This window comes from Sminthopsis crassicaudata, chromosome 1 (genome assembly GCF_048593235.1).
Source record: "Sminthopsis crassicaudata isolate SCR6 chromosome 1, ASM4859323v1, whole genome shotgun sequence".
Classification (NCBI taxonomy): domain Eukaryota; kingdom Metazoa; phylum Chordata; class Mammalia; order Dasyuromorphia; family Dasyuridae; genus Sminthopsis; species Sminthopsis crassicaudata.
The window spans coordinates 19,486,372-19,502,377 of NC_133617.1; the positions used below are offsets into that span (position 1 = coordinate 19,486,372).

The window sequence follows — 16,006 nt, forward strand, 5'->3', positions numbered from 1 at the left end:
TCTCTTTCTGTGTCTCTCTGTCTCTGTCTCTGTCTCTCTGTGTCTCCTCTCATTCTCCTGTGTCTTGCCCCTCCCCTCCCACCATGGAAATACTGAGGCAAGCCCAGAATGGGTGATTTTCCCTTCTTTCTTGGGGTTCCCCAGGTCCCCCGTTCTTTATGGGGTCCCAGGAACTCTTCCTTCCCCCCTCCCCCCGCTTTCCCCGCGACCTCCTGCCTCAAGGAAACTTTGCTCCGCAGCGAAGCCCGTAGAGAGGGAAGCAGAAACTCGCGCGGCGGCGGACAGCCCCCTCCCCCTCCCCACTTGCGTGTGTGTGCGCGCGTGTGGCCCCTGCTGGCTCAGCCCTCAGTCCCTCCTCCCTCAGCCCCTCCCACCCGTTGCCCCCTCCCCTCCCCCAGCCCTGCCTGTCCCCACTTGAAACTAGTTTAATGAAAGCAAGCTGCGGGGCTGGCCTCATTCTGGAGCTGGAGGCAGGCGGGCAGGAGGGCCGGGCCACAGGGGCGAGGGCCGGGGCTCCACCAAGCTGCCTCTTCCCCGGCTCCGGCCCAGGGGTCCCGCATCCCCACCGCGCCCTCTGCCGCTCGCGGGTGAGTCTGGGCTTTCCGGCCAGGGGGGTCCGGCTCCGGGCTGGGGGAGGGGGGGGAGGTCCGGGGCTCTCCCATCCTCCCCGAGGCTCGCCACGGCCGGAGACCAGCCTCCCCTGCCCCGCGTCCCCTCCCCGCCTCCTCCCGCTGCCCTGGGACTGGCACTTTGAACTTGAGCGGCCTTTCCCAGCGGGGAGCCCGGCCTCTGAGCGGGGCTCGGTGGGTGACACGGGGGGCTTTGCGGTCCCGGCGGCACATGGGGGCGGGGGAGCTGGGCTGAGCTGCTGGGGCTCGGGGGCGCCCGCGGGTGCGGGGCGGCTGGGGCTCCCGGGGGCTGCTGGGGCTCGGGGGCGCCCGCGGGTGCGGGGCGGCTGGGGCTCCCAGGGGCTGCTGGGGCTCGGGGGCGCTCGCGGGCGTACGGAAGGGGATCCCTGGGACTGCACCCCTAACTTCCCGCTGCTCCCCGAAGTCTCAGACTTCTGTCCCTCTCCCTCCCCGGCCCCCACGCCCCCGAATTTGTGTGGGTGTTTGTGTTTTATCTGGGGCTGTATGAATCTGCGTGGGTCGGGGTGTCCCCCGTGGGCCCCAGCGGGTCCAGCGTGATTGCTCGCGTGGCTGCAGAAGCTTGGGGGCTCGCGCTGCAGCTTTGTCCCCTGGCATGTCCCCAGAGGTGGCCACGGGGGGGGGGGGGCTCCTTGGTCCCCAAGTCCGTCAAACCGAGGCCGATCGTCTAGGGGGATTGGGGGACCCTTTAGCTCCTTTTTCTTTCCTCAGGAGGCACGCCCCCTCCTACCTCCTCTCCTCCGCCGTTGGGGGGCTGGAAAGGGGGCTGGGGAGCCCTTGGCCAGAGGGGGAAGGGGTCAGAAGGCCCCAAATGGGCGCTGGGAACTGGGAGGCTGTGCAACCCGAGTCTCGCCGCCAGACTCCGTCTGCGCTTCTCCCTTAATTGAAACCAGGTTTTGTGTGTGTGGGCCCCTTCCCGTCTCCTTCCCCCCTCGCCTCCGCCCGACGGCCCGAGAAGACCCCTGGCCAGTCTCTGCTCTCCAGGGCGCCAGGGGAGCTCCTTGGGGCTCTCCCGGGAGGGGAGGGGCACATTTGCATAATCTGCATACTCATAACTTAGTCTAAGCAAGGATTTCTTTTATATATAACTGTTCCTTTAGCCTATGAGGTGTCGGCACTGAGCTGGGGTGGGGGTGCGCACAGAAAACACAGGGCGCAATGGGGGAGGGCAGGGGTGCAGCTACAAGTGAGAAAATCAGGGAGGGGCCTCAGGAACTCCCCGAGTTAAAGCCCCGAAGAAAGCGAGGGCCAGCGTCCAAGAGGCCTTGGCTTCAGAGGGGTGCCTTCCGCCTGGGAGGCAGGCTAGACAAAGATTCGGAGGTGGGAGAGGGACATGGGGCGCACAGGAAGCAGGAGGGGGCCGGAACCCTGAGGGGAAAAGACCAAATCACCTGGAAGGTGGCGCAGACCAAGAGCTTTAAATGCCAGGGGGTGGGGCGGCAGAGGCAACAGGGGGGCAGTTTCCCGAGTTAGAAATTGGGGGGCAGAGGGGGCCCCTAAGAGCATCTGCTGGGCAGCTGGGCGGAGGAGAGATTGGGAACAGACAGGCTGTGTGAGAACAGACCCCAAGGAAGAGAGGCTGCTGGGAGAAAACCACTGAGAACGACTAGGAGACAGCCCAGCCTCTGGCATGGGGGGATCCCTCTAGAGGGTGAGGGACGGGGTAGGTCTCAGCTCTTGAATCTCCTGGGTAACCTTAGAAAAGCTCGCTCTCTGTGTCTCTTTCTCTCTATGTCTCTCTCTCTGTCTCTCTCTCTGTCTTTCTCTCTGTCTGTCTCTTCTCTTTCTGTCTCTGTCTCTGTCTCTCCTCTCTGCTGCTTTCTCTCCTTTGTGTCTTTGTCTCTTTCTCTCTGACTTTCATGCCTCTCTCTGTCTCTCTCTCTGTCTCTCTCTGTCTCTCTGTCTCTCTCTTCTCTCTCTCTCTGTCTCTCTCTTCTCTCTCTCTCTCTGTGTCTCTGTCTCTCTCTGTCTCTCTGTCTCTCTCTGTCTCTCTGTCTCTCTCTCTCTCTCTCTCTCTCTCTCTCTCTCTCTCTCTCTCTCTCTCTCTCTCCTTTGTCTGTCTGTCTCTGTCTCTCTGTCTGTCTGTCTGTATCTCTGTCTCTCTCTGTATGTCTCTCTCTGGGTTTCTTTTTGTCTCTCCCCTGTCTCTCTATGTCTGTTTCTGCCTCCTCTCTCTGTGTACCTCTCTGTGTTTGTCTGTTTGTCTTTGTCTCTCTCTTTTCTGTTTCTTTCTCTCTCTCTCTCCCCCTGTCTCTCTCTTGTCTCTCTTCTATTTCTCTGTTTCTGTTTCTTCCTCTTTCTGTCTCTGTCCCTCTTTGTCTCTGTATCTCTTTGTGTCTGTGTGTGTGTCTCTCCCTCCCTCCCCCCCCCTGTCTCTGTCTCTGTCTCTGTCTCTCTCTCTCTCTCTCTCTCTCTCTCTCTCTCTCTCTCTCTCTCTCTCTCTGCCTTGGTTCCCTTATCATGAAGCTGATGGGGGCTAGACGAGGCACCCTGTAAACTCCCTTCTGCCCTTAAATTCTATGAGCAGGGGGCTTTGGAATCTGTATGTCTTGGGGCTGGGGCACAAGCAAGCTGCCCTTGCCCAGGCACCAGAGGCTGAGACCCAGAATCCTCAGCGAGTGATGGGCCAGCCATCCTGCTTCTCAGGGGAGCTGGGGATGGATTTTCCCTAGGACGGTTTCTAAAAATGATGAAGACAGGACCTGACGTTGGGGGAAAACCTGTCCCCCAGAGGGACATGCGAAATGGGACTGAATTATTTACAGTCAGATCTCTGTTCTCAGGAAATCACCAGACTTTTAGGCCGGGAAGGACCACTGGAGGGTCTCTGGCTCAGCGGCTACTTTCTCAGCTGGAGAAACTGAGTCCAAGATCCAGGAAGTGACGGGCCCAAAATCCCAAAGGAGGTAAGGAGCGAAAGCAGAATGGTGGAAAATTTTATAAGTTGATTATTGAGAGATGAGTGGGGATTGGGAGGTGAAGGCACGTGGACCCTCAGTCGAGAGATGAGAAAAGGTCTGTTTCTTCTTCCCATTTTCTTCCCCACATTTATTGCTTCAGAACGCCATTCCCTCCAGTCACTGTGGAAGGGACCCTTGGCCTCCTGTAGGAGGAGAAGATGATCCTGTTTAAAGAACTGCGAGACCATGAGATGTGGGAGGGGGCTTAGAACAGGGGATGTCAGAGCTGGGAGGGAGCTTAGAACAAGAGGTGTCAGCATCCTGGGGTCAGTCCAGGTTCCCTCCCTGTCTCAGACCTCCTCAAAGTCATAGCCTCCCTTGTGAGAGGTCTCCTGGTTACAGAACAAACCATACTCTTGTATTCTGCTGAGGATGTTTCAGCAGCAGGTGGGAGCCAAGGTACTTTTAATACAGACATGAACATTTCCAAGCCGCTAATGAAAATGTCCCTCTCTCCTGGGGTTCGTCTCCCTGGATGATTGTTGATGGGCCGGAGGATACATGTGCACATCCATTTACTTAGGAGAATAGTGATGATAATGAAGAGAATCCAGATGAGGAGGGGGCCTCTGGAGAGAAGCTCTCTGCCCAGACAGAAGGTATCGAAGAATCCCCAAACTCTTGAGGGCCGGCACTAAGTCGCTTTTTGAATCACGGAATCACAGGCTTAGAGCTTTGGGATCATTGAGCCCAAATCCTGCATTTCACAACTGAGATAACAGGCCCCAGAGTGGCTTGCTTAAGATTACACAGAGACTAAAATCAGAGCCGGGTTTTAAACTGCTGTTCCCAATCCAGAACTCTTTCTAGTGAACCACAACATCCCGCAAACGAATCATGGAATTCAGGAATCATTGAATTATGGGAAAGCAGATTCTTAGAACAAAGATTATGAGACTCATATAAAAATCACATGAGATGATCTTTGAATCAGAAACTAGGAATCAGAGAATCTTAGAGTCCCACAATAATGAATTTATGAATCCTAGAATCTAGGAATCATATAATCATTGAATTAGAGAAGAAACATCATTTTACAATCACCCAATTGAATAATTAGTGAATAGTAGAATCATACTTTCTTTTTTTCCCCCACTGAGGCAATTAAGGTTAAGTGACTTGCCCAGGGTCACACACACAGTTAGGGAGTGTTAAATGTCTGAGGTCATATTTGAACTCAGGTCCTCCTGATTTTAGGGCTGGTGCTCTATCCACTGCGCCACCTAGCTGCCCAAATCATACTGTCTTGGAGTCAGTTCCATACACTTGCTGAATCAGAGTTTTGGAACTTGATTTTTATAATGAAAGAAATTTAGAGTCTTAGATACAATCACTAAATTAGAAAAAATCTTGTTGTTTAGTACCGTCCAACTCTTCTTGACCCAATTTGAGGTTTTCTTGGCAAAGAAAACCACCAATTCCTTGTCCCAGCTCATTTTACAGATGAGGAAAGTGAGGTAAAGAGGGAGAAGTGACTTGCCCAGGGTCACACAGCTAGCGAGTGTCTGAGGCTGCATTAGAACTCGGGGCTTCCTGACGTCAGGCCCACTGTTCCATGCACTGTGCCACTTGGATGCCCAGGACTTTGGATCTCGGAAATCATAGAATCTTGGAATTCTAGACTCCCAGGATCTCAGACACCCTTATGCAGTCAATTAATCCATTCTGGACTAGAAGTCGGGCTCACCCCTCTAGCTGCTTTCCCAGCCCCCGCTCCGCCCCACTGGGGTCTCCCCTCTCCCCGGTGCCCCAGGCAGACTGGGCTCTTGGAACTGTCTTGGTTCCCACCCCAAAGCCAGGAATCTGCAGACGGGCCTTGGTACGGGGGGGGGGGGCTTGTGCCCAGAGCAGCCGCCCAGCCGCCGTGTGGGCGGGAGCTAGAGGAGCTAGATCATCTGGTTCTCATCTGCTCTGACCCACGTCATGCTGGGGGAACGGCATTCTGCAATAGCCCGGGAGCCCGAGACGTTTGTGGGCTTTTCCTACAAAATTGTTTTCAGAAGGGAGACCCATGGGGAAGAAGGCTGGATCTCAGGCCATGATGGGGGTGGGGGCAAGGCGCAGACAGAACAGGGCCCCCAGCCCCCCCCCCCCCGGAATCTCAGAGCAGTGGGGGCTGGGCCCAGGTTTCAGTTCCTGGGGAAGGAGGTGGAGTTCGAATGGGGGGGCTGATTAAAAATAGGGTTTGCTTCGAGCCTCTTGGAAGACATGAAAACCAGAAACGCTCTGACCCGACTGTCCCCCAGCCAGTCACCCGCAAGCGCCCTTAGAGCAGACATCGGGTGCCCATTGCTGGGAGGACACTGTCTCGGTCCTCGGGGAGCTCACGGTCTGGGTGGGGAAGCAAGAAGCTCAAGGGAGCCATGAGGAAATAGAACGTGGCCCAGAGTGAACAGAGAATGAAGGGGGAGGTCCTCGGAGGGAGAGGGGGGAGCTCGAAGGAGAATAAAGGCTGAGGGGGCAGTCAGGGAGGGTTCAGACTTGGATGGGCAGACAGAAGTGGGGGGCTTGCATTTTAAAGGAAGGATGCCCCAGAATGCACGTGTTCCCTGTTCTAAGCCCCTCTCAGCTCTGACATTCCCTCCCAGCCCTGACATCCCCTGTTCTAAGCTCCCTCCCAGCCCTGACATCCCCTGTTCTAAGCTCCCTCCTAGCTCTGACATACCCTGTTCTAAGGCCTCTCCCAGCTCTGTCATCCCCTGTTCTAAGCTCCCTCCCAGCTCTGACATCCCCTGTTCTAAGGTCTCTCCTAGACCTGATATTCCCTACCCCACGTCCCTCCCATCTCTGATCCTTCAGGTCTCTCCCAGCCCTGACAGTGTCTATTCTAGGACTGCGGCCCCCTCACCATTAACTCGAGGTTGCTCCCTGCCCCTGGAGCCCTGGGGCTTGGCTCCCTCCCACTGGAGCCTGGTATTCTGGGCAGCCTGTGGTACCCTCAGAAAGCACTGTGGTAGGTGGGGTAGCGATCCCGGGCGGGGGGTGGGGGGCAGCCCTCTCCCTTGCAAAGGGCTGACTGTGCCTTTTGGAGCTTTGGGCCGTGGTCAGATTCCAGGGCACGGCTCTGGCTGGCAGCCCCGTGGAGCCAGGCGTGCCAAGCGGGCATTTCTGTGCCCCGGTGGCTGGGCCAGCCGGAGCCGGGGAACGCTTCCCCTTGAGCCACCTCCCTCCTTTCCCTCGTCTGTCCCTCAGCAGAGCACAGGACAGGAAGGCCCTTGCTCTCTGTGGACAGCACTGGGTCCGTCTTCAAACACATTTCCTTGATCTCGTCTGAACGTCTGTCCCTAATTCAAAGATGAGGAAACTGAGGTCCAGCTGCGGGCAGCAGTTACTCGGCGAAGGGCATTTTTGTCCTGCTCTGCTTCCTGCAATACCAGCCACTTTTGCGAGATTTTCCCCGTAGGATTCCCCTACAGGTTTCCCTTCCACACTGTTCCAGAGCACTTCAAACACACGGGATTTCTAAGCTCTTCTCATACACATCCACGTAATCCAGCCATCCCTCAGCCCACGTGGGCTTATTGGGCCCCCACCAGCCAGGCTCTGCAAAGGCCCGAGCCTCCGGACCCGTAGAGGCTTCCGAGCCAAGCTTTCAGACTCATACAGGCTGGATGGAGGCCATTATCCCCTTTTTCATGCAGAGTAAACCCAGGGCCAGGGAGGTACGCTAATTGGCCCAAAGTCGTCTTGCCTCACGCTCTTTTTAAAAAATCATTTTTCCACTGTGTCCAACTCTTTGTGAGTGAGCCCCTTTGGGGGTTTTCTCGGCAAAGAAACTGGAGCGGTTTGTGGTTTCCTTCCTCCAGCTCATTTTACAAATGGGGAAACTGAGGCAAACAGAGTGAATTAATTGCCCAGCTAGAAAGAGTCTGAGGCTGGATTTGAACTCAGGTTTTCCTGACTTGAAGCTGCTTCCCCTTCCCTCTTAGGGACTTCCAAGTGGTGTGACCCTGCTCTCACCCAACCTTGATTTCTTCCCATAATCAAATGAGGGATCATCAGGTCCCCAATTTAGAGCTGAAATGGTTTCCCTGAAGCGCGTGGGGGTCTAGCCATGTCATCTCCCATTCAATAACCATCAATGACTCCCTATTACCTCGAAGACCAAACAAGCACCTCTTCTTGGCAGTTAAGCTCCCGCTTTTCCCCTGTCACCGAGGCTTGGCACTGGCCGTACCCACTGCCTAGAATGTCGTCTCCCTTCCCTACAGGCTCTTACTGCTCTGGCTTCCTTCAGGGCTCAGCTCAAACCCCACTTTCTTGTTCCCTCCCCCTCCCAACCAAGCTAGTCCCCCCCCGAATATCTTCAGCATTTGATATCTTCTTGTTCATAGTTATTTATACATTTTTGTATAAAAACAATTTGTGCACATGTACATTAGATTGTGAGCTCCTTCAGGGACGGGATTATTTTTGTCTTCATTTGTATCCCCAGGGTTTAGAATAAGGCCTGGTATCCAGTAGGCATTTAATAAATGTTTATTCAGCTGAACTGAAGTGACTCAGCCAAAGTCACGTAATTAGAAAATAGCGATGACGGGATTTGAACTCAGAGCCTTTTAAATCCCCAACCCAGTTTCCAGCTGCCCCATGCTGGCATTCAGTGGCACTGTGACTAATGGGTGACTGGATTCAGTGTTAAAAGCTTTGGCCCCTGGACTGTGGGGGGCCTTGTGCTCTGAGTCTGTTAGAGATGAATGAAACAAAGCAGATTTTCCAGCCTCGCCCCTGGAGCCCATGCCCCGGGCACCAAGGCAGCCAAGCTCCAGCCTCTGGCCCTTCCTTGTTCTGTGACCCTGAGCAAGGCACTGGCTGGCTGAGCCTGGGCAGCTGAGAAGGGCGGGTGAAGATCTGAGCCTTGGAGGGCAGAGCCCTGCCCGGGGTGAGGAAGGTCAGCCCTGTCAGCTCGGGGAAATCCGGGTCTTGGTGGAAGCGAGGGGACTCCGTAGGGCTCGAGGCTGTGGTGAGCCGGCCTCCTGACCTCGGGCCATGCCCACAGATGTTGCACTGGGGGGGGGGGATTTCAGAGATCTGCCATGGGAGGACCTGGTTCCAATCCCCACGAACACCAGTGGCCAGTTCCTTTAACTTGCCCAGTTCCAAATTGGGGCCTGGAGTTCCCTCATTTTATACAGGAGGAACCCGAGGCTGCAGGTAGAGCACCGGATTTGAAGTCAGGGGACCCAAATTCACATCTGAGCTCTGTTATTTACTGCCCAGCCATTTTAAATTCTCTGGACCTCAGTATCCCCATCTGTAAAATGGGAAGGGAATTAGGGTAGATGACCTTTAAATTCCCATTCAGCTCAAGGTTGTTAATCTGGTTACTTTCCGTTTCTTCAACTCCATCGTTCATTCTTCATCTTCTTCCCCCACATCCATGTCTACAATGTTGTAAAATCTAGGCAGGGAAAATCACTCTCTGAGCTAGTAAGGAATAATTGTGGGATTCGAACCCAGCTCTGACTCTAGGGCCACGATGCATCTTGAATGAAATAAAAGCACCTGGTCTAATACCTTCTCCTATTTCCCACAGATCTCCTCACTACGCCCACTGAGAAAATGGCCCCGTTGGTGACCGGCATCCTCCTGTTGCTCCTGCCCCTCCTGAGGGCCCCGGTCACCCCGGCCCACTCGGTGCTGGTCCAGGCCGCCGTCCTGGAGGACAGCGGGGGCAGCGGGGAGCTGGAGGGGTCTTCGGCTTCCTCCCCCAGCCTCCCCCCACCCCGGACCCCGGCCCTCAGCCCCACCTCGGTGGGGCCCCGGCCCACGCCGATGGCAGGGCCCTCGCCTCCCACCAACTTCCTGGACGGGATTGTGGACTTCTTCAGGGAGTACATGCTGCTCATCGCCGTGGTGGGGTCCCTGGTCTTCCTGCTCCTGTTCATCATCTGTGCGGCCGTCATCGTCCAGCAGAAGCACAAGGCCTCCGCCTACTACCCGTCCTCCTTCCCCAAGAAGAAGTATGTGGACCAGAGTGACAGGACCGGGGGCACCCGGGCCTTCAGCGAGGTTCCCGACAAGGCCCCCGATGCCCGCCCGGACGACGCTGCAGTAGACGCCTCCCGCCAGCTCCAGGCGGACATCCTGGCCGCCACTCAGAATCTCAAGTCTCCAACCAAGGGGCCCTTGGCCAACGGGGACGGAGTCAAGATGGAGGAGAAGGAGGGAAGAAAGAAGGATGAGGATGAGGGTGCTGAGGAGGAAGCCCGAGGCCAGGGGGGCCCCAAAGAGAAGCCAGAGGCCGCCTCCGGGGAGGCTGCTGAGCCGAGTCGTCCGTCAGGGGCCGAGGCCACGGCAGAGGAGCCGCCGGCCGTTGGGCTGGACCATGGTGAGCGGGAGGGCGCTCCCTCATTGCCACAAGAAGCTGGGGAAGCCGCCGTTCTCCCCGTCCCCGAGGGTCCTTGTGCCTGCGGCAGTCCCTCTCCAGAGGTCGAGCAAGCCAGCGGCCTTCAGTGAACCTGGCCTGAAGCCCAGCTGGCCTCCAGACTCTGCTCCCCGACCACCTAGACCAGGCTGGGCTGGCCCTGGGAGTCTGCCTGCGGCTGGGGGACATCTCAGCCGACCTGTTCCCCAGAGCCCTGAACGTCCATCCCAAACTATCCAGGAGACCCAACTCTCCACTCTGCTTCCATCCAAGCAGCCCCAGAAAGGACTTCCTCCGGAGCCTCCAGAGCCCACCCAGAGTCAGACTGCGCCGAGTCCGAGCCCCCACAACATAAAGGTCCAACCCCTTCTCTGCAGACTCCACCTTTTAGCTGCACTCCAGGCAGCTTGCCATGGGCCCTGATCATTCACTTGGGGGCTCCATCTTTCCGTGGGGGGGCAGGGCATAGGAAACAGGGGATGAAGGGGAGCGACTTTCTGCTGGTCCCCTTCTTTGTCCTTCCTCCTGGCACTGCCATCTGGGGCTAGACCCTGGTGGCTTCTGATAAGAGCTAAGGGCCTTCCGGAGGCTTTCCCCGGATGGAGGGAGGAACAGGAGGATGGAGGATGTCACTGCTGGAGCAAAGGATTAGGGGTTCCTTCGTTTCCCCTGAGAGGTTTGCTTGAAGGCCCTTAGGATCCTGGAAGCAGGAACCTGTACCCTGAACTTGGAGGTTCGCCGAGGAGAGACACGACTCTCTGGCTCAGGAAACCACCTGAGGCAGGGCCTGGGGGACGGCTGGAACTGGGTACCGGGCCTCAAGCCTGTAATGGATGTCAGTGACCTTCCTCTTCCCAAAGCTATGACTGGTACAAAGGAGACGGTCTGACCCAACGAGGGAGTCTCCTCCATTTAAACTAAAAAAGGCAGGCCGAAGGGTCTCTCTCCTCCTTTTGTAATCACTTATGTCTGTCCCACGGGCTTCAGGATGGGTTACCCTTACCCGCCCATTAGAGCTTCACTGCCAACACGTCTCTCAGATTGGGGCCGGATCGCGGGACCGCTGCTCTGGGGATGAGGAGCAGGAGCTCCCCACACCAGCATCCTCCAGGCCTCCTGGTACCCTTTTAGTAAGGACAAGAAGGAGCGCACTGCTCCATCTAGCAATAATAACGATGATACATTCTAATAAAACTGCTCTGGTGCGATCCACCTTGTGAGGCTGCCTTTCTTTGGGTCCTAGTTGTCAAAGCCTAGAGGGGTGGAGGGAGGGGGGGTGGTGAAGCTTCAGGAAGGAGGAGAGCCTGGAAGGGAGAGCGAGGAGATTTCAGCCTCCGGTGGCTTTGACTGGCAGATCCAGGACTTGGTCACAGAGTCTGGGGCCTGGGACGGAAAGGACAAAGCGGGGTCCCAAGAGGAAAACTGAAGGTTGGCTGATGGAAAAACTTCCCAAGATTTAGAGCTACCTAAGTGGACTTGGCTCATTGATTGGGAGCTAGAAGGCCCCTAAGAAATCAGCTAACTTCTCCATTTTATAGATGAGCAAACATGCTCAGAATAGTTGGGTGACTGGGTAATAAGGAACAGAGCCAAAATTCAAACCAACTCTGCATCTCTAAGTCCAGGGTTTTTTTTCCTACAATAGCCAGCAGAGGCAGGGCCCTCTCCCACATCCCCTCAGACCCCAGCCTCTGCAGGCCCTGCTTAGGCACCCACAGACCCTCAAAGGCAGGCGGCTGCCTTCTGGGTGATTCTTTTCCTCTGGTTTTTCCTTGTCCTTGGGGGTCTCTGGAGAGTTCCAGATGAGACCCAGATGTGTCGGGAGCCTTCTAGCAATCCGGCATGGGACACAAGAGGGAAGGGAGGGGATGTGGCTCTCTCTGAGATCATGTGACTCTCCTGGACGCTGGGTCTGGCCCAAACAGGCCTTGGTTTTGCATTTCACCATGACACAGTGTCCTCTGGAACAGTGGGATTCTCCCCACTGCCTCTACACTGCAGGAAAGTGAGGCAGCCTCTGGCTCTGGCTTAACTTTCAGAAAGATGTCTGGACAGACAGATCAAACCTCAAAAATGGAACCTTCTGAGTCAAATAGTTTTCCAGCCTGGGGTGGCATTCAGGGCCCCGACTCTGGTTGTTGTTGGGGAAGCTTCTCATCCCCTGTTCCATACCATTCCTCATCAATGTGCAGCAGAGGAGAGGAAGGCAGCTGTGGGCTCTGCCCAGCCCCGGGGCCTCATGGGAGTTTTGTGTTACTTGCATAAAGTAGACAGGGAGTGGGGGCCAGGAAAATGGAGTCTTTTCCATCCCTCTTTTCCTTTGAAGGAGGGAATTAGCCTTTCTCCACTTGACCCCAGAGGCCAGAGCTGCTTGACCCCAGAGATCTGAGCAAGAGTCAAAGAATGGAAGTGACACAGAGAGATTTAAACTCCTGGAGAGGCCTCCTGCCTGTCCCTTGTGGGAACTATAGGGACAATGGGATGACAGGAAGCCATTAGCTGATGACTGGATCCCCTCATATCTGGTTTGCTTATGGGAGATATTTGAAATAGCAGGGATGCCATGAAATAAGGCATCCCTCTCCTTTTACAGATTGCCCAGAGCTCACATGGCCAGTTAGTAACAAAACTGGGATATGAGCCCCAAAATAAGATAGAAATGTCACTCTCATTAGGCCCCTTGGGCACACTGGGAATCATAGCATCATAGATTTGTATCTGGAAGGGACCTCAAAGATCGTAGGAACATAGAAATACAATGTAATAGGGGTCCTGGCCCATGATGGTTGAGTGTTTAGAGCAGTGGTCCTCAAACTTTTTAAATAGGGGGCCAGTTCACCATCCCTCAAACTCTTGGAGGGCCGGACGATAGTAAAAACAAAAGTTCACACTCTGTCTCCGCCCCTCAGCCCATTTGCCATAACCCGGTGAGCACATAAACGGTCCTCAGCCGCGGCATCTGGCCCACAGGCCGTAGTTTGAGAACCCCTGGTTTAGAGCATACACAATATTCTACCCTTCCTATAAGGGTATGAAGAGCTTGTTTTCAGATATGTGTGATGGAGAGACCAGGGCCTTTTCTTTTCCTGGCCTAGTATGTAGAAGCACATTTTCTGTTATATTGCTATGGAGTAACCAAAAGTCTTTAAATTGGTTCTTCAGTGTGCATAAAAAAGGTGCAATCAGATGAAATTTCTCTCTCTTCCTAATTTTCTTTTGGGGGAGGAGAAAGAACTACCTTGAGGTTGCAAGCACGGGATAAGTCGTGGGCCAGCTTTCTCCCTGGCTGCCGCATGGCCGTGACGGCGTGGCACGACCATACTTTTGCCAGAATTGTGTTATTCTGTGCTGATTTTAGATGATTATTAGAAACAGAATGAACCTGGAGATAACCTTGTGAGTTTTAAAGGTCAGAGAAGCTAGCAGCTAGAATCTATAGCAGGATTTGCCAGCAATAACAGGCAGTCCCCCAGCTCAGAGGGGGAGCTTGCTGGATCCAGTGCAGCTAAGATGTCCTGCAAGGAAGGGCATGATTTGGGGCCGCTAGGGGGCGCAGTGGATAGAGCACCAGCCTTGAATTCAGGAGGACCCAAGTTCAAATCTGATCTCAGACACTTAACATTTCCTAGCTGTGTGACCCTAGGCAAGTCACTTAACCCCAGCCTCAGGAAAAAAAAAAAAAAAAAAAAAAGAAAAAGAAAAAGAAAGGGCATGATTTGTCCATTGGGTGCCCCATTCAGAACTGAATTTAACTGGGGGACTATTGGGTGGTCACCGCTTCTAAGTTTGGGACCATTCTGAGCTAGTTTGGATCTTGCTGTGGCTTCTGAGTCAATAATCCTTTGCAAAAGTTAATTGACATTAATCAGCTAATTGATATTGAAATTAAAGCACAGGTAAAATGGATGTTGAGGAGGTGTTAACTCAGTAACTGATACTGGAATGAACACATCAAATGAGGGCTTGTAAGCAATAGAAATAGAGCAAAAGAAAACTTCTCAGTGTTCTAAAGGGGGGAGCACAAAGGGGGGGCAGAAACAGTGACCTCGCTCTGGGGATCCAAACTAATTGTGGATTAAGCCCACTTTTCTATATTCTGTAACAGGACCAGAGATTTAGAACTAGAAGGGACCTACTGGACTTCAAGATCTCTAATTAATAAATGAAATAGGGTCCTCATACAGCTAGTAAGTATGTAAGGTAGGATTTGAACTCAGAGCTTCCTGGTTCTTCAAGTCTGACCCTCTCCTTTTCCATATGAGGTGACCGAATCCCAAGAATTGTGACCAATCCGTAAGTATGAGTTGAAGGCAGGGAGATGCTAGGAGGTGAAGATTCAGAATGGACTTTGGAGCTCAGCCCACTTGATTGCCTTCAAGGCTCAGCTCAGAAAGCCTTTCCCCGGCCTCCCAGCTGAGTGTGCTTCATACCCTGCCTTAAGTGTATTTATTCACCGACTTCTCAAATTTCTATCTCAAATTCTCTATCCTCCCTCCTTCCCCTCTATGTAGAGACGGTTTGATTTTTGTTTCTCTGTCCCCAAGGAGTTAACAAATGGCTGTTGAATTGAAGATTTAGTTGAGGTCCTTAATTTTACAGATAGGGAAACTGAGACCCAGATTAGTTAGCAGTTGCCGAAGGTCAATCAGCTTGGAAAGTTGAGATGAGCTGAGAATTCAGATCTCTTTTCTTCCTACTCCTCAGCCCAGCCTCCATGGAGGGGTCACCACCCTTGCTCCCACCAAGAACGGGGAGGAGAAATCACTTGGAAGCCTCTCTATCCAGCTGGGGGAGGAGGAGGACGAGAGGTGAGCCTAGGAGACCATTGTTAGGCTTGTTGGGGTCCCTGCCAATGTCTGAACAGCCCTTCTTCTGTCCCTTGCTTGTAAAAATGTCCAGAGATGTGCCAAATAAAACTCACATCTGCCCCCAGGGGATGGGGAGGAGGCTGAAGGCTGAGGGCCGGGATGGAGGCTGTTACTCTGCCAACTTTTTCCTCTGTCTTAGTGGTGAGGAAGAAAAGCTCTCGGCAACCAATAAAACTCAGTCTGCGGAAGCGAGAGACCTAGGGATGTGGGAATCCAGGGCCCGGGGCTTCCAGCCAGAAAATTGGTCCTCTTCCCCTTCCCCCTCTGCTCTTTCCTTCCCTTCCCACTCCCCTCCACCCCCAGGCCTTCTCTTAGTTCGGCCTTCTACCCCATGCAAAAGCAGGGCCGTGTACCTTTTCAGAAGCATCCTCGCAGGTACACATTGTTTGCCCCTGGACCCGTGGTGTGCCTCGAACATCCTGGATTTGACGCTTCTGCTCTAGAACGACTCCCAGCACCTGCTCATTCGGCCTACTCACAAGGACCTCACTACCTTTAGAACAACTGTCTCACTTTTGGTCGGTGCTAATTAATAGAAAAGCTAGGTGGCACAGTGGATAGAGTGCCCAGGCTACTGTCAGGAAGACCTGAGGACAAGTCAAGCCTCAGACATTTACTGTCTGTAAGATTCTGGGTAAGTCCCCTCACTTTGTTTGCCTCAGTTTCTCATCTCTCAAATGAGTTGGAGAAGGAAATGGCAGAACACTCCAGTATCTTTGGCAAGAAAACCCCGAATGTTCGCCAATCGATAAATGATCAAAGGATACAAACAGACAATTTTCAGACGAAGAAATTTAAGCTGATTTCTAGTCATGTGAAAAAAATGCTCTAAATCACTATTGATTAGAGAAATGCAAATTAAGACATCTCTGAGGTATCACCTCATGCCTCTCAGATTGGTTAAGATGACAGGAAAAGATAAATGTTGGAGGGGGTATGGGAAAACTGGGACACTGATACATTGTTGGTGGAGTTGTGAACTGATCCAAACATTCTGGAGCAATTCTGTGCCCAAAGGGCGACTAAATTGTGCATACCCTTTGATCCAGTAATGTTTTTACTGGGCTTATGTCTCAAGGAGAGGAGGGAAAGGGACCCACATGTGCAAAAACTTTTGTAGCAACCCTTTTCATAATAGCAAGAAACTGGAAACTGAGTGGCTGC

General features: G+C 53.8%; 1 protein-coding gene across 1 annotated transcript; it reads left to right on the forward strand.

Moving 5' to 3' along the window:
* The first annotated feature begins 412 nt into the window (after nucleotides 1–412).
* TMEM119 (transmembrane protein 119) lies at nucleotides 413–11,182 on the forward strand. The gene is made up of 3 exons (XM_074295864.1): nucleotides 413–587; nucleotides 3,431–3,553; nucleotides 9,144–11,182. Exon 3 carries the CDS (start codon nucleotides 9,170–9,172, stop codon nucleotides 10,064–10,066), a length of 897 nt encoding a protein of 298 aa, XP_074151965.1. The 5' UTR covers nucleotides 413–587; nucleotides 3,431–3,553; nucleotides 9,144–9,169; the 3' UTR covers nucleotides 10,067–11,182.
* Nucleotides 11,183–16,006: the final 4,824 nt, after the last annotated feature.

Excerpts from the sequence above, each read along its gene's own strand:
- TMEM119 (XM_074295864.1), top strand. The coding sequence starts at position 9,170 with ATGGCCCCGTTGGTGACCGGCATCCTCCTGTTGCTCCTGCCCCTCCTG.